The following is a 22918-nucleotide window of genomic DNA, read 5'->3' as shown; positions in this document are numbered from 1 at the left end:
AACACCGCTGTTGCTTTTATCTTCCTATAATAACTCTGTACAAAAAGAAGCAGAAAGAGGGAGGGAGGCAGGGAGGGATTGGAGAGAGGCCTGTTCTTTCTCTGCCATCACTGTAAATTTACACAAGGCCGGTCATGTTATTGGAGCGGCCTCTTCTATATCATCGCCTTGTCACCGGTTAGCATAAAACCGAAAATATTCCGCCTATGCTTTCGATTTTTTTCTAGAAAAATCTGCAGACGGATGTTTGCGAACTGGCATTGTCATCGCCATACCATAATGTGAAGATTTTAAAGCTTGTGACATCAGGACGTGTGTATCCAATGAGTATTCAGTAGTATTCAACTCTGAGTATTCAATACTAAAGCCATTTTAAATAGGTTTACAATAGAGATAAAGGCAACAGTGAATGACTGCGATCCCTAACAATGATACGGGGACAAAGGGAGATGAGGACGTGATTTAAAAATGAGGCAAACATTCAGGAAAATAAACCAATGACAAAGGAAAGGGCGGAGACAGGATTGAAAACAAAACAGACGCACATGCAATGCTCGTGGGATTTTTCTTTCTCTGCATGCGCAGCGTTCTCAGGTCGTCTGCAAGATAGTGATAACGTGATAGATCACCACATCAGCCCAGAATTCAGCCTCGAGTTCATACTCAACCTCATCTATAGCAACAGCTGCTAAATTCTCCCTTTAAAGAGGCTTGAGAGTAATAAGATTAGTGAGAACAAGACGGAAATGTTCCTAAGGGTCAACATGAAGGCCGGTAGTCCCTCCGCGAATGAAAAGGAAGTATCAGGAAGAACAGGAAGTAACTCTTGTCCCGGTCCATCAGCAGCCCATCAGCCGCTCTGACACACCAACGGGCCCGGGCTTTTTGTTCTCCCGCAGGTTAATAGAAATGGAGGAGATGGGCCGAAGAAAAGCAATGCAATTTTCTGCTATTTAAGCTTGGGGAGATGGCACTCTTCAGGAAGCAGTGGAGAAGTAAGAGGGTGTAATGGGTGTTCAGGAAGAAGGGAGAGCGGGGACCGACTTAGTTGGAGTAGATTCTCAAGATTTTAGGCATGCATGGAAAAAGGAGGAGATGGTGAAATAATCAGCGATCTGAAATTGAATCCTCTCTCTTTCTCTCTCTCTCTCTCTCTCTCTCTCTCTCTCTCTCTCTCTCTCTCTCTCTCTATCAGTCTGTCTAACACACACACACACACACACACACACACAGATACCGAATTGTGCCTTTTATCTTTCTCCACCCAACACACTATCTTCTTCACAAGCTTCAGCAAAGAGAAATCCTTCACACACCAGCAACACAGAGAATGCACTTCAAACCGCTTGCACGCTGATAAGAACTGATGTTTCTTTAATTGCTTCAAAAAACAATGGCTGAGTTAATTACCTCGAGAAAAAAAAAAGATCCAGCTCCGAGACAGACAGATCCTGCACACGTGCGATGTCTCCCCTAAGACACGCCAAGAGCCGTCTTCATAAAGTACGTCAAGTCGCATTATTTTAATTATGGCGTAATTCTGTTTGTGCCGGATTTTCCTTGTAACTCGGGTTATAAAACGTTGTACGCGTACGCGTCGGGCTCGTTATTGATTTAATTCGTTAGCTCATCATGGCAGCCATGTGACGTCTCCGTTCTGGTTCCCGTGACGATTCCAGACAATAAGCTCCCTTTTAATAGTTAATCATAGCTCTTTTCTAATTACCAAAAGAATGTGCAGGAGATACAGCCAGCTTTGTTACGGGCGTAGCCGATCACTCCGGATCAGCCCCAGATGAGACGTTAGATTAAGAGAGCTTAGCGCCAGTTGTTCTGGTTGCATTTGTTAAACGGATGCTCCGGTTTTCATTTTCGAGAGCTAGTAAAGTGAGCAAGCCCCTTCGCATTATTCACCCGGGCCGGCTGATCGAAGCCCGGCTCAATAGCACTAAACCAGCTCATGCTCCGAAGATTTGTCTTACAAAACCTTGAAAACTGCTCTGAACGTCCATACATTGATTTTTGTTGGCAGGGATCTCCAGGGCTTTCATGTAGAGGCAGGCTCCATGCAGAGGTGAGGAGAGGGCTTCCCCCATCAGAGTGGATGCTGGGAAAATTGAGTCAGGGGTTCCCTTTTCAGTCAAGCCTGGACAAAAGAATTAAAAGCGTGTGAAGCCACTGAAGCCTGGCCATGCCTTCGATATTACAGACGCCTAATGTCCTGGAATTGATGTTAGGACACGGAAAACTCCTGCTCCGTTCTCCCATACCTATGCATCATCTTCTATCGGCTCATCGCGAAACCCCCTTTTTCTGCTTTATGCATGCTCCACTTCACTGCTTATTAAAACCTAGAGGCGGTTAAGTTCTCTGCTTCGGCGTCGCTATTTTCCCAACAAAACTAATTAAGTCAGAAACGTGAAGCAAGTGCGTTTGAAATCGAGCTTCTCCCTGGTCTACGTGCCGCAGTCTGTAGCAGACGGTGTAATTGCAGGCGCAGGTAGTGATGAACATTAATGAACGCCTCGCACACTCGGAGGCAGCTGCGTTTTATGTGCTGATGAAATTTTTAAAGCAGCCACCAGCATGAAAAACTCATCACTACTATATCAGCATCTGGACAGATGCATGACACACTCCTCTTCCCGTTTTATCCCTTTGAAGTCCTGAGGAATTTCAGAATCTAAGTGAAGCCTAATTACATATCTTGGGACCGGCTGGATTTAAGTGTTCGTATTGTTAGGTGGGGTGAGGGAGGGAGTGTGTACAGGGAGTGTGTGTGTGTGTGTGTGTGTGAGAGAGAGAGAGAGAGAGAGAGCAGGAAGCCAGACAGGCTGGCAGCTGCCAGCGTGTGTGCCACCTGCCATATATCTCTCTATTAGCATAATCATCTCTCCAGCAAATGGCAATAATGGTGTCACGCACCTTTGTGTAATTGCTACTGTCATAATATATGCCAAATGATTGTGTTGTGTGATTAGATGTTGGGGGAAAGAGGTCTCCGGCGTCACATTCACACTCGAGTGCCTTTATTTGGAAACGTGGGGACGAACCCGGACAAGGATACGTCACTCTCTCTCTCTCTCTCTCTCTCTCTCTCTCTGCTATCATCTCCCAGTAATTGTGCCAGATGCAAATCAGAAAGAGATTGTGTGCGTTATTCTTAAATTAAACACCGCCCTGATTAAAGCTGTCATGATGTTTTCGCAAAAGGTCATGCGGTCTGGCTTGCCTCTTTTTTTCTTTCTTCTAAACCTCACATCGTAGGTGGCATGCAGTTTGAACCTAATAATAGACAGATTTTGAAAAAATTTAGAATTGTGGTTAGTTTCAGAGACGTTTATTTAACGCTGGCGGAAGGAGTCTCCGGTGTCGGAGCTTTGTAACAGTTTTCCGGAGATCTTAGGGACAGAGAAGTTACAAAATCTGTGTCGAAAATAAATAAATAAATAAAGAGGCTGTTTGAAAGCTTCTTTAACGTAGGAATAAATGTAACTATAAGAGGATTATTTCAAAGTACTTAATAAATAAACAGTGTTTGAGGAGTCAAACACTTCAGGATCTGCTGTTACAGAAAAATAATCAACTCCCAGCTTGAAGAATGCTTAAGAATCTATCCAAAATAAAAGGACACACTTCCCATTCCCCAGCATGCGGGCCCATTGAGGACATCGAATGTTTGTCCCATTAAAGCCATGACTGAATGTCAGAGAAGAGAGGAGGAGATGGGAAATTGCAGGCTTTGGCTGTACTAATGTTTTACATAATTAGCCCCACTCGTGTTTTGCTCCGAGGGACGGTTTAGGCAAGCAAATGAATAGGTAATGATTGTAGTGGCCAGAGGCGCTGCGGTCTGAGAGTGAGTGGCAGACGCCGCGGACACTGTGACGAACACAGGGCTTAATTGGGCCTGGAGAAAGGGAAATGAAAGAGAGAGGGGAAGGGGGAGCGAAGGGGACGCTGCATAAACAACTGACGATCCAAACAGGAATCTAATGGATTGCACGCTCGGATTGCTGACACCTCATTGCACCAAAAGGAGGCAAGAAATAACGCAGGATCTATACGTGAGCGTGGATTATACATCGACTAGCGCTTCGAGGCTTCATAACATAGTATTTAACATCCTTATCTTTATACAAACTGCAGATGTAGAAGAAGCATTTGCTTGCTTTCGCTTTCAGTTTTTTTTCCTCCACGTCCACGCCCTGCAGGTATTTACACGTATCGACACGGCTGCTTTAAAAGGCCAGTGGCCTTCGCCGATCTCCGCGCACCGAAGGTGGCTGATCCGTTCGGAGCAATCCTCTCTAATCGTTGTGAGCAGGAGGAAAACACACTGCCTTTTTAAAAGCGCCCGTGTCTTAAGATGTCATTGATTAAATGTTAACTGATATACTCTAGTTGGCAATCTCGTTAGAGATTCCAGTAGCCAAGATAGACAGTTTAGAGACCCAGCTGATCAATAATACAGATAAAGATTTCATCCATCAGTGAGCTCCCCAAAACAAAAGGTGTGTGTTACCTGATTAGGCCAACGGGGAGCTCGTTCTCACCTCCTTCCGGACTGCCGACACAGCAGCACAGGGCTTTTATTTATTTATTTATTTATTTATTTTTTAAGTCGATTGCCTACAAACACGGAGGATGTGTAATTACCGAGCCGAACAGTTCTGCAGATAACGTGCCTTTGACTCCACTCGGATAAAGGTTAATCTCCTCGTCTCTGTCCTGTGAGATGGATCCTGGCCTTATATATTTATTTAAGGGCAAAGACAGAGAGACCGTTAGCAAAGGAAGAGTTAGACCCTGCTGCATACCAATGCCAGCACAAATGACCGAATCGATGGCGGAATGGCCACCGCTGTTTAAAGGTATCAATAAAACGTTGCCTTATTTTATACTCAATGGATAAGTGTTGCAGTTAAAAGTCCGCCGGATGTCCTAATTGAAAGTTAATTTTAAATCAATGAAGGGAGTCATTTAAATATCGATCCGGTCAAATTGCGGATACGCTGTCCGCCCGTCCGTTCGTCCGGCAGCCCATCGGCCTGTACCCCACCCCGACCCCTTGTTCCATTACTCCTCTTTTTTTTTGTAACAACTTTGTTAAAACACAATCAATAAGCCACAATTGGTGTGTTGTAAATGGAAATAATTGACAGTCGGTGCCAAAGTGCCCGTGAGGGGATTTCATTGTTTTTCCCTAAGACATATATCTTTTAGAAGAAGTCATGTAGTAGATGTTAATTGCGTTACATGTCCCAGGAATCGGTGGAGAAATGTGATATTGATGTGTTTTAATAGGTAATAATCAATAGAGCAGCACTCATTAATTTCTTATAAGTCCCTCTCTCCTTTTTGTCAGAGTTAAGTTGACGCTTTATATCCTTAAGCAGCTGGATGCGGTCCATCTGCACTTATTTCTGCTCCTCTCCATCCATGTTAGACAAACGAGGAGAAGACAAAGGCGGAGTGAGAACAGCGAATGTTGTCCTGGGCCTCTGCCTATCAGCTTAATCTTATTTATTTAAAGCATATGTCTGCTTGTACTCCTTTGTCAGGGTCTATGAGAGCCACGGAGAGCCGTATGACATTGTTTAGGCCGTAATGAAATAGACATTTTTGTTTTGTTTTGTTTTTTTGCATGTTTTGTCGGAGGATGAAGAGAGCGAATGCACTTGTTTGTTGCCGTTTCTCTGCAGCTAGCAGTAAGACACAGCCCTGTCCTTCTAACCCTTTGTCCTGAATCTCTCCCAGACGTTATAAACTCCATGTTTGTGAATTTTGGTTTGATTCGGGGCCCAAGCACTCTAATTACTTCTGGCTTGTAATTTTTTTTTTCACCCTCGTGTAAATTCAAATCAAAGCTGGTTCTGAACTTAGACAGCATGAACTCGCTGAACTTTAGATGTGTGTGTGTGTGTGTGTAGCTTTCTCAGAGTAGTGGTTATGACCAAAAACCACATCTACTGTCATGGCAGCTGCTGAAGTAGCCGTTATAACCGCTGCAATGACCTGCAGTAAGTTTGACCCGAAATAGCTACATGTACCTGCTTATGGGAATGATTATAACATTGCCTTGTTTTCTGATTTCTGTATTTTTTTAAGACTCAGGATTTTCCCAAGAACTGAAATTAGACCGTGTTATTTTTATCCATTTATAGCTACGTTCAATGTTAAAGAATCTATAAACAATCCTTCACTTGTAGATAATTAGACAGGAAAAACCAAATCTCAGAAAACTTTCCCTTTGACTCTTACAAAGCTCTGACACTGGAGACTCCTTCCATAAACTTTAAATCTACGCTTATGCCCTACGTTCGGCGTAGCTGTTAATATCAAAACGATAACATATTAGAACGAAGAATAAATTTTTCACCATAATACTTTCCGACCAATCAGAATCAAGAAACAGGAAGCGCTGCAGTGTATAAGCGCGCTAAGAGCGTCCTAATTAAATCAATATCACTTGCTGGAGCTTCGCTATTTAAACAAATTACACATGTTATTGTTCAAAAGATTGAAATCGATATCCTGAATAATATCAAATCCATTTTGCTCTTGGATTTTTACTCGTATATGAAATATAGAAAATGATGCAAGCGTCTTGTAACCTCTCAGGCTTCAAATCATGTGCGGAAGCTGTAAAAAAAAATAGAAATATGAAATATTAGACACGTCCAGAATGATGTACAACGCCGTACCTTATTTCAGAACGACTGACGAGACCGCGCGTTATGATGAAACGAAATATCCAGAAATATATATTCGGAAAGCGGTGATTAAAATCATTTAAAATGACTATGCAAAGATAATTACAGTATAATTTAATAACATATTGCTTTTGTCTTAAAATACACAGTATAAAAGAAACCGCACGTTTTCAGCATGTGGTTTGTATTAGTCAGGTTTTATGTCGTATGATTGGGGAAAAAAATGACAAAAAAAAATTTCCAAACCTTTGGAGAGTAGAGCAATTGCAATTTACTTTTTACTTTGACATATGCTTATATGTTATTATATTAGCTTTTTTGTGTGGGGGGTATAATCATGTATTTCGTTTAGTTTTAGATGAATTTAAAATAAATAATAAAGAATAATAAAACTGTTCATATGTACAAAGCTTTAAGAGTAAGGTGTTTTTCTGACTAAAGTGTATAGCTCAGGTGTGTGTGTGTGTGTGTGTGTGTGTGTATACTAGGCTGCAGGTTCCTCGGTTCTCAGAGCAGGCCTACAGATGGGTGACAGATAGGTCTTATTTGTCTGATAGAGCTGAGCAGGGAAATGGAGCTACAGCTGGTTACTTCATTAGGTCCTCCCATTGATTGAACCCTCGGCTGAAGTGATGCTGCAGCCTCCTCCGATAACTGCTGGTAATAGAACAAAATGAATTCTTATCACAGAGATTGGAAAGGCCATTAACCCTGGCCTCCAGTGCTTTTTAGAAGTCACAGACAGGAAGCCAAGCAGTGAGCAGGAGAGCAAGCAGAAAAAAATAGAAACAGGGAGGAGAGAAGGATAAAAAAAGAGAGGGAGAGAGAGAGAGAGAGAGAGAGCCATGTGCTCTGTTGGAGCCAGGGTCACGTTGGCGGCCGTGTGTGAAATTTCCAGGCCTTTTGGCTCCTGTGCAGATGAAACAGCTACCCAGGGCAGATGTTTATAATCATGTCTTGAATAAATATTGGACAGAGAATAATAAAAGACGAGGAATGGAGGGAGGAAGGGAAGGGAGGAGGGAGCATGAATCTGTTTAAATTATTTTCAAATAGTGCAGCGAGTACGCCTGTGTGTGTGTGTGTGTGTGTGTGTGTGTGTGTGTGTGTGTGTGTGTGTGTGTGGCACAACAAAACTCAAGCGATGTCTAACATCCGGGTGTGTGAAAGGCTTTAGAGAGAGAGGACTGAAAGGTAAAAGACATTTTAAATAAAGTTTCTTTCCTTCATCACACCATGTTTCAGGTAAATAAATCACACCTACATAAAAATCTACAGTTATTATGCATTATAACTGTATAATTACACTTTACCTGGAAATCACCATTGGCGGTAAAACGTTTCCGTTAAGGGACGCGTGAATCCGTTTCCCATCACCCCTGCAGAATATTTGGTACGTTCCAAATTTCAGATTTCCCAAAGATCACGAGAAGAAAATACTCATCAGTTCTGCTTATTATTATTTTATTATTTTTACTATATTAATTGGTGATGTCACTTATTACTAATGTCACTTATGTGACTAAATTAGTACTTAAAAAAAAAAGATATACAATTTAAAATAATTTGTTAGGACACCCTTATTGACCTCATGCATGCCATTTGCTAATTCCTGGCTAAAAATCTCTCATTAATTTTAGCGTGTGTGACAAAGCCATCGACAAAGCCTCATAAAAATGAGATATTCTTTTGATAATATTCATCCGATGCTAAAAAAAAAAGATTTACAATCAATAAAAAAGTGTCATTTTTAAGACAGCGCCGCAGTCCCTCTCTGTTCAGAATCGTTAGTGGCGTGAAAGTCGAGCCGCATTTTCGGTTTCAGCAAAACGGATGGCTTTAATCTTTATTACGTGGGCTCGTATATGACAGGTGGAAAATGAAATAATAGTTCCAGATGCAAGATCTATTTTGACGAGAGGACAGAGAGAGAGAGCGAGAGAGACTACACACACTCACATGGCAATAATTGCCGATTCGTGCGAGTGCTGATCCGAGCGTTTTCCTCATAAGTTTGTTTTGACGCGATCCTTTAATAAGTTACACAAAAAAAAAAAACAGAACTATTGACAGGAACAAAATGGCATCTGTATTTCTTCTTCTTCTTCTTCTTCTTCTTCTTCTCAGTAAGACATTTTCATAACAGTTATTATTCTAAACCTCTAGCCGAGAGCGTCCTCGTAACCTTCGGTAGTTCAGTCTTTAAAGTCAAAGCCAGATGGGCTCAATATGTGTCCCAGAGCGCAATGACGTCATGCCTGCTCTCAGCATGCGAGGAAGACTCCGGCTTTGTACTCACGCTGATTCACCCCAAACCCCCGACCCAGAGGGCTGGTAATTCTGCCGTGTGTTTGTGTAGGCCAGACTACAGACGACTTATGACCACTTGAACTCTACAATAAGATACCATCATTATACTTTCACTTTTGTTTAAGTGTGGCACTCCGGATTTCTCCAGATGAGCTCCGGAGAGCCGGTCGTTATCCGTGCCTTCACGCTATAAGGCTGAGTAATGTTTTTACAAGTGGCCTGTTTGTCATAAAAGTACAAAATACAAGGGAAACGCTTATCTGAAGAAAAAGAAAAAAGATTCTTGGAATTAGGATTGAAACTATTATAGAGAAAAGTTCCATCGATACTCTGAGAAAAGCGGTGTAATATAGGATAATGCACAGCTGCTGGGACACCTCCTTAGCAACTCCTGCTGCTTCTGATAATGTGTGTGTGTGTGTGTGTGTATGTGTGTGTGTGTGTGTGTGTGTGTGTGTGTGTGCACTTCTCTCCCAGGCTTAGTAGCAACAGCAGTAACACGAAGACTTAGCCGACTCTCTGCGTTGATGTTTAGTATTTTAGACATGGTACATTAACGGCATCTGGTTAAGATCTAAATGCTTGTTAAATACGGAGAAATTTGGAAAAAGAGAAGGAGGAGAAGGGGGGGGGCATTTGGGAGAAAAAAGGGGTGGGGGAGTGGCGCAGCAACAAGTCAGTAAAGGTTATTATCCTGAAAGTATTACAACTGGCCCCTGACAAAGTGGTGCACGGTGTAGGGTTTCAAAGATTCCTTTAAAAACACACACGGGCCAAATGAAAACCACCAGGGGAAAGAATGTGACATCACAGAGGCCACGGGGGCTCAGGCCCGAAAGTGTGCAGAGAAAATTAGTCTCCACACCTCCACGGGAGGAGATGGGGGAGAAATGAGGAGCGTAAACACGCCGCAAACAAAGCAGAAAACAATGGCTTCACACTGCGAACTCCGGAAACTGGCCTTCAGTCGGCTGCTACCTGATTTTACAGATGCAAACGGGATTCGTTAGCGATTAGAGGAGAAGAAATTATTTCACACGTGACCAGGAAATGGCTAATAAAGTTAAATAAATAAATAAATAAATCAATAAATAAATGTGAAAAATAAATAAATAAAATTACAGGTGCTTTAAATAAAATTACATGGACTTTTAGGACAGTGTGTGTTTTTTTGCTTTGTTTTGTTTTTATTTAAGCCATAAAATAAATATATAAAAACAGAAATTTGTTTATATCTGAGATATTTTTGGATGTCATTATTTCTCAATAATACAAATTAATATTATAATACAAATTAGATTAAATTAGGATACACTTATTTACAGCAGAAGAGCAATAATAATAATAAGAAGAAGAAAAATAATAATGAAAAGATAATAAGAGATGCTAAGGAATAAGAATATAGCTAAAATGAGACAGACAACAATGGAGATTTGAGAAAAAGAAAATATTTATGATTATTTATCTATTTATTTATGAATATTTATCATTATTATTATTTCTATTAAAGGACGTCTTACTGTTTCGTCTCACACTAAGCATGAAGAAAGAGCTGTAGGTTGCAGCCGAGGCCGGACATTAATGATGCCAATCACTGCGTTTCTACTGCTGTTTTCAGCGGGTGTCTCCTTTACCAGTCGGATAATGACCAGAGTAAGGCGTTATGGCACCCGTGGGGAGAGAGAGAGAGAGAGAGAGAGAGAGAAGCCTGGCCTCCCTGGCCGTCATTAAGCTCAGTGTGTTTTAAGGATATGAAAGTTAGCAGGCTCGCATTTATGACACTACACATACATGTGTGTGTGTGTGTGTGTGTGTGTGTGTGTGTGTGTGTGTGTGTGTGTGTGTGTAAGAGAGAGAGAAAGAGTGCACATGGTGCCCATTTGGTGTGTGAGGTGTTTACGGTGGAAGCAAGAAGGCAGTAGAATTGTCCATAGCTCTAGAGTTGGACAGGTAGGAGACCTTGCTGCAGGCACACACACACACAAACACACACACAAACACACAAACACACACACACACACCTCTGCAACACATGCAGATTACTCAAACTATCGGCAGGGTCAGGCACAGGGCAGACACACCGCCATGATGTATAGGATAGCATGTCTGGGAATTTCTCTCGCCCTCGAACGCCAGCATACCAGAGAAGCTGCAGAAGTGCAGAACAGCCCTGCGAAAAGAAAGGAGGAAAAAAAGGAGATGGAGAAAGGGGGAAAAAATGGTCTGATGAGACCCAGATGATAGGTTCATTCTTTCTTTCATTTTTTTTTTTATATATATAATTTGCTCTTTTTCTTTAATGCATTCCAAAATTGTGATGCCCCCTCGAGGGAGAGACACTCGCACTTTGACACTTCATTTCCCAGCCTGGGGGGAATGGGTCAGTAAATCCGAACGTCACAGTCTCACAACAGCCAGGAGAGGGGGATGAGACAGAGGAGGAGATACGCAGCAGGAGGAGGAGGAGGAGAAGTGACGGACAAAAGGGGTGGGGTCAGAGGGAGGTGCTATAGGCTTTCCGCTTGGCCTTGAATGTCCATTATTGTGTTTTTTAACCAATTATTTATTAACCATCCTAAAGTCCAGTCATGGTCAGAGAACAGACAGCTCTAACTGGACTTCCTGTGGTCTGTTCCAGTAAAGTCTCATCTGGATGGGAAAATAAAAAAAAGCTAGCTGATAGAACAGGATATTGTAGCAGATGTTCATCTTTATTATTTATTATTATTTATAATACATTTATTTAATAGCTGTTTTGATTTATCTTCAGATAAATAAAGTGGCAGATTGTTTTTGTATTTACGCTACAGCAAATACATGTGTGTACATCTTATTAAACTAAACACACATCATGAAGAACACACGGACCCACGTTTTTCCTGTTTTTTTTTTTTTTACGAATTAGAATACACAATCGCCAAAATAGCTTTTTTCTTCCTTTCTTTCTTTTTGTTTCAGCCAGCTGCCACCAGTGACAGGAGATATTTCATCCTGTTGTCAGAATATTATTAATAAAACATTAGGACTAGAGTGCGGCACAATTTCTCCTTTCAATCACTCCCAGCATCTGCCATGAAAATTTCATGCTGTATATAATTTCCACTTAATGTGTTGCACTTAAAATGTCGGCGCCAGCCCTGCATGGGGGATCCGAAAGGGTTAATTATATCACGTATCCGTCCGGGTCCGAGGCCTCTGTGCTTACCAAACAATGACTCGAGAGCTGGTATGCAAATGCAGTGGTGACCTATTAGTGTCTTCATGGTCGATTAATACAGTTTATTAAAGGTTTATAAAAATCCATGAGTAAAGCACTTTTCACAGTTTTTTAATTGATTAATTGATTTTAATTTATTATTTATTTTTATTGATTAATTTGTATGTGTATATATAAAAAATAAAGAAATTTATAAAGATATTTTAAAAAATATAGAAAATATATATCATTTTTAAATATAAGTTCATTTTATTGATTAATATAAATATATATATATATATATATATATATATATATATATATATATATATATATATGATTTATTTATTAATTTATTTTTTTTTATTATTATTTCTTGACATGCGATATTGCAGAAGGAAGCGATATGAGCTGAATAGAGGGAGAAGCAAGCCTGGTTATCTGGCAATACTCAGCCTGCTAAAAATTCATTAAAATGTGACATCAGTGCCCTGAGAGACAAATGATCTCTGGATGAAAGGGAACAGTGGGCCTTTCAGGGATTAGAGGTACACAGCTTCAACCTAGCAGCTAACAGCATAAACAGATTAATCCACTGGCAGCATAGCGGAGATCCACGGAATTATTAAACACGCACAGGGAGGGAAGGAAGGAAGGACGGAGGGAAGGAGGGAAGAAGAAGGAGAAGGGAAGCCAAGCTGAGGACTGTTGTAATCTGCCTAGTGCTAACAGACTGGAGGTGTGTGTGTGTGTGTGTGTGTGTGAGAGAGAGAGAGAGAGAGAGAGAGAGAGATACAGCACTCATATACAGAAACACACCGTATGGTTTGACAGTAACGTAGGTAACCAGGCCACTTCCTGTGTGCTCACTTATAGAGGAACCAGGTGAGGACACCGAGGGACCGAGACGAGCTTCCTCAGTGGCTGCGGCCGAGGACAAAGAGACAAGCGAGAGAGAAAGCCAGGAGGGCAAGAGGACAGAGAAAGACTCCAGTAAGACCTTTAGTTTTGGTCTTTTGTCTCTGGCACCCTCCCTTCCTCCTCCCTCCCTCCCTCCCTCACTCACTCACTCACTTACTAACCCTCCCTCTTAATACACACACAAACACACACACACACACACACACACACGCTCATAGTGTGCCTGGGCTTCTAGCTCCTCTGCCTCTTTCATCTCCACCGTGGGGCTTTTCCTGCTAATAATGGCTGCATGTGTGGACTGCATGTGAATGCTATCACAAGCCTCCCATTGACCCATTTTAATCATAACCATGTGACAGCAGAGATGCAGAGATGTGGAGATGCGGAAGAATATTACACAATGACCCGTGCGAGATTATTATTCTTTTTTTTTTTTTTTTGGAAATCAAATCAGTTGCTTGTAATTTTTAAGCTCCTTTCATTAATCTTCAGTGTACTTGCCATTCGTCTGATGACATATTAATTTTGCGTGAGGATTAGACAGCACTCGCCTTACTGCACCCGTCTAACCCTTATTTAATTTTTTTCCTTCTTTTAAATCAAAGCAGTACTCCACCCCTCATTGTCCCAGGCTTTAACTTCAAATCTACGTTTCTGTGTAACCGGTAGGACATTAACAAGGACAACAATCCGTACAAAACAGCATTGTGTTGCGATCAGGGAACAGCCCCTGGAGCTAGCATCTGGCACTGTTACCTCGGGCTTTGTTATATTTGCTTTGCCGAATAAGAATTCATACACGCCTTTTTTTTTTATGTATGAGATGGAAATCTGTGGTCACCATGAATATTACATTGGATGTCTTTTCATGCACGCCATACCTAGAGCTACATAATGTTGGGTTCAATGGTGCAGAAGAAACGCTGAAACAGGACCGAGCCTATTAGTTTAGCTAGTCATCTATCTTTTAGTCATATATCTGTGACAGGCCTTGTCTGAGGCGAGAATTTGCACTTTGTATTATATGCGGCATCATTTAACATCTCGGATCCGCCGAGGTCAAATGTGTTTTTTGGTTCGAGCCTGTTTGTGCTAAATAGCTTTAGCGCTTTAGCACAAACAGGCGACACTAAAACTCAAACGGGTGGCGTTTTGATTTATTAATATCACAGTTAATCCATTACTGGTGGATGAAACGGTCAGGGTTTATGCCTAACATGTTTTAAAGGTTTATACCGTTGAACTTCTATGCTAAGTATTTTTCTTTTTAAAAAATATGTGCTTCGGATAATATCACACAGAATCTTTACGGAGAGAATATCTGCACAATCTCCCTGGTTTTAATTTACTTTCTCATTTTAATCTGGTGTCACCACGGATTAATTGTAATCCAAATTGTGTTTTTTTTTCATGCAAATGTTTGTAATCTGGATCAACTTTGTTTTGCCGAGATGATAATAATATGTGCAATGGCTCTGGGCTACAATAATAATAATAATAATAATAATAATATGACCATAGCCATTAGGAGAGACAAAAATGAACTGTTATTAATGCTCCTTAAAATGTCCTGCATTTTAAATTTGTAAAAAAAAAAAAATAATAATAATACCACTATTTTTTATTATTATTATTAATATCTTATGCAACACCAAGAAAAAGCATGCAATACACAACGTTGCATATTTAACCCTGTTTAAAAGTATAATTTGGATTTGAGGCATTATGGCTGAAATGAGCATTACCGAGCATTATTATATTAAAATGTATTAATGGTTTGTTAACATTTCGAAACGAAGCCCCACGGCTACTGTACGTGCGTCGTGTAGTAAGCAACATGGCCGTCCACGTCGCACATCTAAAAGTGTGATGCTCTCGGGAAGGTCCGCTGTCTGACCCCCGGGTTCGAAATGTGAACGTTCAGATATTATCAAGCCAAGCTTAATTTGTGACCTTAAACCCGGGATCTACGTAAATCACTAAAGTTACTCAGACCTGGCTTTATTTATAGCGCTGTAACCTCAGCCAGACTGTTGGGCCTGTGGTCCAGGAAATTGAATAGTAAATTCATGCTGCCTTCATCAAGCAGGTCCCATATAATTGACATTTGCTGGAAAAAGTGTGGAGACTATTATTTATCCGCATGATGCCGCGATAACGTTTTAGATCTACCGAAAGAAGCGGCAAGAGAGGGGTTTCTGCTTTTTGTAGGACAATCAGAGGCCTTGTAGAGATCTCTGACAGTTGTAAATAAAGATGGGTGGCCAGCCGGCTGCTCCGCTTCTTATAATGCATACAGCTTGAATGTCATAAATCACTTTTTGATTTATCTAATCAACCAAGGTCCTGCTTCTCAAATGCATTTGTCACTGGGGGATGGGAACAATGTCACCGTTATTTTATCTCCGGCTTCTTTGCTTTGAAGACGCAGAAAAAAAAGAACCTATTTCAATTAGTGGGAGGTATAAAAATACGAAAGCAAGGGATGACCTGAAATGCATTAGCCACCCACATCATACAAAAGCATTAAAAAAAAAGAAGATAAGATGAAGGCTATAATGGTCATGGTTTATAATTCATTCTCATTTTATCTCATTTCATTTGTGTGTCTGTGGGTTTTTTTTTTCCCCCTCACTATTCCTCCATGTTCATAATACACACAGACAGACAGTATCGAGTTCTTTGGAGGGATTTTTTTTATTTTTTTTGTCTTTACATGGATTCCATTTTGTTTTGAAGTGCGTATGAAAGCAGTACGTTGATTAAGGAAATAAATCATAGCAATGGATCCTCCTGTAGCACCAAATCCGATTACCCCCCTACAACTACTACCCCCCCCCCTTTTCCCAGACTATACATTTACATTCAGGATGATGACAATCAATGGGAAGACTCATCGCATCGTGAAACGCGTTTGCACCCAGTTGTCCAGCAATCGGCTCCTCACCCTGGAAATAATTTAGTTGCAAATTGACTGGAAGATGGTGAAAATTGAAAGTTAAAATTAGAAATACTCATAATAAACAGAGAAGAGGGGGGGGGGAGGTCAGGAGATGCGGTGCGGTGCGGCAATGAGATTGGCCCGTCTGGCAAATGAGGTTTTCTGTTTGTCATGAAATGTATGTGACATGACTTCCCAATGCTGCAGGGATATCAAAGCCAGGAAGAAGGAGAAGAAGAAGAAGGGGAAAAAAAGATTACCTAGCAATTTGAGGCTGCAGAAAATTCTCTGATGCTCTTGGAAATTTGTATTGTGCCCTTGTGGGGTTGTTTTTTTCCCCTCCTGTGTCACTTTCCTTGACAGTCTAATATGTCACGCTCCTGATATGTAGGATTACAATAAAATAAGTAGAATACCTCGTGATGCAAAGAATTAAATTGCATGCACATGCGAAGGAAATTCAAATAAAGTGAAGACTAATATACTCTTTAAAATCTGTGCACTTTTTTTTTGCATCCTTTGCTTCACAAGAGTATTTAGCCCAGAGTGACCAGATTAGAGAGAGAGAGAGAGAGAGAGAGATGGCGGCCAGGGGATTCTTTGTGTTCTGCATACTCAGGGAGGGGATAAATTGCGTCGAGCGAGATGGCTGGGACGCTGTCTGCGTCTGGAGATGAGGGTAATGAAAGATTTATCACTCTGTGCAGCATTCTCTAAATACAACTGGGGGGCTGATTTCCTGAATTGAGCTCGGCTGAAATGGTAATAACATTTTTTGCCTCCTCCAGTGCTCTGTGTCGGGCATGGATATTTAGGGTAATGCTAGGGAAGGTGATTTGATAATCTATACACCCAAATAGCCTGGATAATGGCACCGTGACGTACAGCACAGTGATAATGCATTTGTGACTCTCCATTTATTTTGAATATCTTCATGACTGGAATTGCTTGGCCTGTTTTTATGGTCTATTTTTTTGTTTTTTTTGATATTGCAGAGCCGGCAATAAAGTAGATTAGTATGAGTCAGGGTTCATTCTGTTCTTTTATATTTATGGCTCAGTGTTTGTTTGGGTCTCACCTCTTTAAGACCTTTACTGGATTTTTTTTTTCCTAACACAGCCACCCTGAGCTATGCTTAATATCTCCGCCTAAGGTTTGATGATGAGGTCGTTATTTTTTGTGAGGTGTGACTTAAGATGTTTTTTTTTTTTTTTGCATTTTTTTTGTGCATGTAGGAGGTAATACACTGGCTAAAGAAACTCTGGAGAATGCTGCAGTGGGAAAACGTGGACTTCAACAGGAGAAAGAAAACGATACTCCACCCAAGAGGCCCAAATCCGTAGAGGAGAAGACGCTTAGCAATGAGCAAGTGAGTTACTGCTTCCTGTGTTTAAATGGATGGTTCTGTCTTTATGTTCACGTTAAAGCTTAAAAGCGTTTGTATCGCATTAAATTATATGTGATTCTAATTAAAATTATAATGCTTTAGCCGGCCTCGCAATGCTCTGAGTCATTTCTGAAATGGATTACATGAAGACAGGTGGTGGGAAACAGCACTTTAAACTATCTCCTATAGCTAGACTCGCTCGTAGGCTTGCATAATGTTTCACTCCTAAACTTACGGTTAGAAATTCTGTCCATGTTTTGCTAATTAATAAAAAGACAAATGTTTGACTATCTAGCCAGATAAACTGTCTGTCTGCTTAATTATATTGAAATATTGACCATTCTCTGATAAACGGATTCATTTCAGGTGCAGCAGTGTCCCTACTGTAATTACAGCAGCAAGGACGCAAACCGTCTGCAGCTGCATATCATGTCCCAGCATTCCATGCAGCCCGTCATCTCCTGTCCCCTGTGTCAGGATGTCCTCAGCAACAAGATTCACCTGCAGCTACATCTCACACATCTTCACAGCGTGGCTCCAGATTGTGTTGAGAAGCTGCTTATGACAGTACGTAAATCATTTCCATCTGTTGAAGGCTGTCGGATTTGCTGTATACTCCAGTAATTGATATAAATAAAATAAATTCCCCTATAATATCTTTATTAATGTTTATTTGCCTATTTATGCTGATTTCCCTTTCTGGTGCTTTGGTGTCACTTTCACTGACGTGTATCTGGTATTTATTCCAGGTGGCAGGTCCAGATGTTCCAATGCCAAATAATTCACTGATACCTGCACCCATACAGGACAAAGCCCCATCTGTGATGAACTCTTCAGCTGAGGCATCTGCAAAGCCCATGGGTAAGCGTCATCCAGGTTTTTAATTTTTAAATGCAAAACAAAACATATTCTGTCTAAGTCAATGCAATAATCTTTCAACAAGAGTTCTAACACATGCTTTCTACCGTTTTTTTCTTTACCACAACAGGAAACAGCTCTAAGGATTTGAAAAATAGCACAGGCACAGACAAAAGTGACCTTGAGCTTGCCAACGAGGAAGTCAAGCCACCAAAAGAAGCTGCTGAGGCACCAGATTGGAAAAAAGCCACTGGCCAAGACAGAAAGAGCCCGGATTCCCTGCAGGAACACCTGAGCGACCTGCAAAAACGCCAGCAGCTCTCTGTCTCAGACCGCCACGTCTATAAATACCGCTGCAACCACTGCAGCCTGGCATTTAAGACATTGCAGAAGCTTCAGATACATTCTCAGTACCACGCCATTCGGGCAGCCACGATGTGCAGTTTGTGCCAGCGCAGCTTCAGGACATTCCTCGCCCTCAGAAAGCACCTGGAGACCGGTCACCCTGAGCTAAGTGAAGCTGAAGTGCAGCAGCTGTGTGGAAGTCTACCCCTCAATGGCGATATCACAGAGAGTGAGGCAAGAGCACTGGAAGAGGCACAAGCCTTAGAACAGGAAATGGATAAAGATGATGAACTGGACCAAGAAGGGAAGGCCAGTCCTACAGGAAGTGACAGCAGCTCCTTGCTTGATGAGATGGGTTCAGAACCCAAGCGGACCTTGCCTTTTAGAAAAGGCCCGAACTTCACAATGGAGAAGTTTCTAGACCCGTCTCGTCCATACAAATGCACTGTGTGTAAGGAGTCATTTACTCAAAAGAACATTCTGCTCGTTCATTACAACTCTGTCTCACACTTACACAAGCTCAAGAAAGTTCTCCAAGAAGCTTCTAGTCCAGTTCCCCAGGAAACCAGCAACAACATAGACAACAAACCATACAAATGTAATATATGTAACGTTGCCTACAGCCAAAGCTCAACCCTGGAGATTCATATGAGGTCTGTCCTTCATCAGACTAAAGCAAGAACTGCCAAACTGGAAACAAGCAGCAGTTCCAGCAGTAGTGGAAGTGGAAGTGGAAGTGGATCTGTACCATCTAATAGTCCGGTTCCAGTCAGTCAGGGAAACACAGAATCTGTGAGTTTACCAGTATCATCGAACAAAGAGAACAATGTAGATACCAAAGAGGTCAACATAAAGCAAACTACTGATCATGTCGCTGTTCAGCAAACTCATCAGTCTACCCCGTCACCAGCGCAGCTACAGATGCAATTACAACATGAACTTCAGCAGCAGGCCGCCTTCTTCCAACCACAGTTCCTGAATCCAGCATTCTTCCCCCACTTCCCAATGACACCAGAAGCTTTGTTACAATTCCAACAACCCCAGTTCCTTTTCCCGTTCTACGTTCCTGGCACCGAGTTTAATATTAGCCCTGAGCTGGCATTGCATTCAGCTGCGTTCGGGATGCCAGGCATGACTGGGTCGTTCCTCGAGGATCTAAAGCAGCAGATGCAGCAACAGCATCAACTGGGCCAACAGCAGCTTCAGCTTTCTCAGCAACAAGCTCAACAGCAAGCATCTCAGATGCAACAGCAGCAACAAAAAGCCCAGCAGCAAAGCCACAAGCCTAAGCCAGAGCCCAATCATATCTCTGTGTCTGAGATTCAAATGTCCAGAGAGGTGGAAGAGCACATGGAGAAGCAAGACAACAAAGCAAAGCAAGAGTCTGTCAGTGATCCTGATAACAATAAGGAAAATAAGGATTCCAAAAAGACAAAATTTTCTGAACCTTTAATTCCTCCACCACGCATCATTTCTGGGGCCAGGGGTAATGCTGCAAAAGCCTTACTGGAAAACTTTGGATTTGAACTGGTTATTCAATACAATGAGAATAGACAAAAATGCCAGAAAAAGACCAGAGAGGAAGAAATACACGACAAATTAGAATGCGGTATGTGTGGAAAGTTTTTCTCCAATATGTTAATCCTCAAGAGCCACCAGGAACATGTACATGGTCAGTTCTTTCCCTATGTGGAACTGGAGAAGTTTGCACAGCAGTACAGAGAGGCATATGATAAGCTCTATCCTATAAATCCACCATCTCCAGAGACCCCTCCGCCGCCACCACCACCTCCACAGCCTCCAGCACCTCCAGCTCCAGCAAACATCAGTCCTGCCACCACTACATTAGGCAAGGCACCGACACCATCTCCAGCACCCCTACAAGCTCCACCGCCACCACCGCCGCCCCCTCCTCCACCACCTCCACCACCCACTGCACCTCCACAAGTGCAGCTTCCTGTCTCTCTCGACTTGCCAATTTTTCCACCATTGATGATGCAGTCCGTGCAACATCCTGGGTTACCCCCACAGCTTGCGCTACAGCTTCCAACAATGGACTCTTTATCTTCTGACCTCACACAGTTATGTCAACAGCAACTGGGACTGGATCCAAACTTCTTGCGGCAATCCCAATTCAAGCGTCCTCGCACCAGGATCACAGATGATCAGCTGAAAATCCTCCGTGCTTACTTTGATATCAACAATTCCCCTAATGAGGATCAGATACAAGAAATGGCAGAGAAGTCTGGCCTTCCACAGAAAGTCATCAAGCATTGGTTCCGCAATACGCTCTTCAAAGAGAGACAGAGAAGTAAAGACTCTCCTTATAATTTCAGCATTCCACCCTTGACCACACTGGAAGATATCAGAGTGGAATCCCAAATGAACACAATAGAATACTATAAGACTGACGCAACCATGAACAAGAGATCCTCAAGAACTCGATTTACCGACTACCAACTCAGAGTCCTCCAAGACTTCTTTGACACAAACGCTTACCCTAAAGATGATGAGATCGAGCAGCTTTCTACGGTTCTCAGCCTGCCAACACGTGTGATCGTGGTATGGTTCCAAAATGCCCGCCAAAAGGCAAGAAAGAGTTATGAAAACCAAGCCGACACCAAGGACAGTGAAAAGAAAGAACTTACAAATGAGCGTTATATCCGAACCAGCAACATGCAGTACCAGTGTAAGAAATGCAACGTTATTTACCCCAGAATATTTGACCTGATAACTCACCAAAAGAAGCTGTGTTACAAAGATGAAGATGATGATGGTGCAGATGAAAACCAGTCAGAGGAGATGGTAGACAACTGTGATCAGATCATAATGAGACACGCAGAGTCAACTAAGCAGCCCACTGTCACAGCAAGCAGCTCGGGCTCCAGCTCCCCGCTGATGCCATCACCTCGACCTGAAATAGGAAAAACTTCACCCAAACCTGAGATCCCCAGTGAGAAATCAAAGCACACCGAGAATTCCCTTCTACAAGCAGCAAAAGTAGTAGCCGATCCACGGCCGTCTAAAGCTTCTACCCCTCAGCCGCCTCCACAGAAAATGTCTCAGTCGCAAATGACAAGACCACACTCCCAACCTCAGTCTGCAGCTGTCCCATCCAGTCCTCTCTCCATTGCACTCTCATCACTTACCAACAGCATCCCTCCTCAGATGTTACAGTATCAGTGTGACCAATGCAAGATAGCATTCCCAACTGTCGAATTGTGGCAGGAACATCAGCATATGCATTTCCTTGCAGCTCAAAACCAGTTCTTGCATTCACAATTTTTAGAAAGGCCATTGGATATGCCCTACATGATATTTGACCCCAATAACCCTTTAATGACCAGTCAGCTTTTGTCCGGAGCTCTTTCCCAGATACCGTCACAGAGCGGCTCTGGCCTAGCCTCGGCTACTGGCTCTGGTTCTTTAAAACGTAAATTAGATGATAAAGAGGATAGCTCAATTGATAAAGAAGGTGGAAATGGCGCCGAAGATCAACACAGAGACAAACGCCTGAGAACCACTATAACACCCGAGCAACTTGAGATCCTTTATGACAAGTATCTACTTGATTCTAACCCGACGAGAAAAATGTTAGAGCATATTGCCCATGAAGTGGGACTGAAGAAAAGAGTAGTTCAAGTCTGGTTTCAGAATACCCGTGCCAGAGAAAGAAAAGGTCAATTTAGAGCTGTTGGGCCTTCCCAAACTCATAAAAAGTGCCCTTTCTGCAGGGCGCTCTTCAAGGCTAAGTCGGCCCTTGACAGCCACATACGCTCGCGACATTGGCACGAGGCTAAACAAGCAGGTTTTAGTTTGCCTCCAAGCCCGATGATGCTTCAGGATGAGGGAGCTGAAAGCCCACACAAATACAGTTTCATGGAGTATCCACCACTGCCACCAAAGACTGAAGTAAATGAGTGTGAGCTGCCAGCTGCATCCTCCACCCCAGTCAAATCATCTGAGGCACATCTAAAAAACTTCTTGTGCCCTTCATCCTTAAAAGCAGAAAACAGTGATGAGATTGAAGGGCTTAATATGAATTCTGCAGAAGTCTCGTGTGACCTGAGCAAAATGGATTTTGATGAGACTTCATCAATTAACACGGCTATAAGTGATGCAACAACAGGAGATGAGACCAATAATGAGGTTGAGAACCTCACAGCCAATGGTGGGGAAAAACTGGGTGAGAATAAAATGAATACAGCACAATTCTCTGACATAATGGAAGACAGATTCCCTTT

General features: G+C 42.1%; 1 protein-coding gene across 5 annotated transcripts in view; it reads left to right on the top strand.

Annotated features, from left to right (window-relative positions):
• Positions 1–22918, top strand: part of zfhx4 (zinc finger homeobox 4) — a 74566-nt gene that overhangs the window by 46163 nt on the left and 5485 nt on the right. For 4 of the 5 annotated variants that reach the window (XM_058376348.1, XM_058376347.1, XM_058376349.1 and 1 more), the window contains 5 exons: positions 13099–13215; positions 17320–17453; positions 17838–18038; positions 18221–18332; positions 18460–22918. The exon at positions 18460–22918 is cut by the window's right edge and continues 785 nt beyond it. In XM_058376348.1, coding sequence (XP_058232331.1) covers positions 13099–13215; positions 17320–17453; positions 17838–18038; positions 18221–18332; positions 18460–22918 — 5023 coding nt within the window. The remainder of the gene's footprint in view (positions 1–13098; positions 13216–17319; positions 17454–17837; positions 18039–18220; positions 18333–18459) is intronic. The other variant, XM_058376351.1, reaches the window with a different exon arrangement.

The sequence above is a fragment of the Hemibagrus wyckioides genome, linkage group LG23 (genome assembly GCF_019097595.1).
Source record: "Hemibagrus wyckioides isolate EC202008001 linkage group LG23, SWU_Hwy_1.0, whole genome shotgun sequence".
Taxonomy (NCBI): Eukaryota; Metazoa; Chordata; class Actinopteri; order Siluriformes; family Bagridae; genus Hemibagrus; species Hemibagrus wyckioides.
The sequence above is the reverse complement of the archived record's forward strand: the minus strand, read 5'-3'. Positions and strand labels throughout refer to the sequence as shown.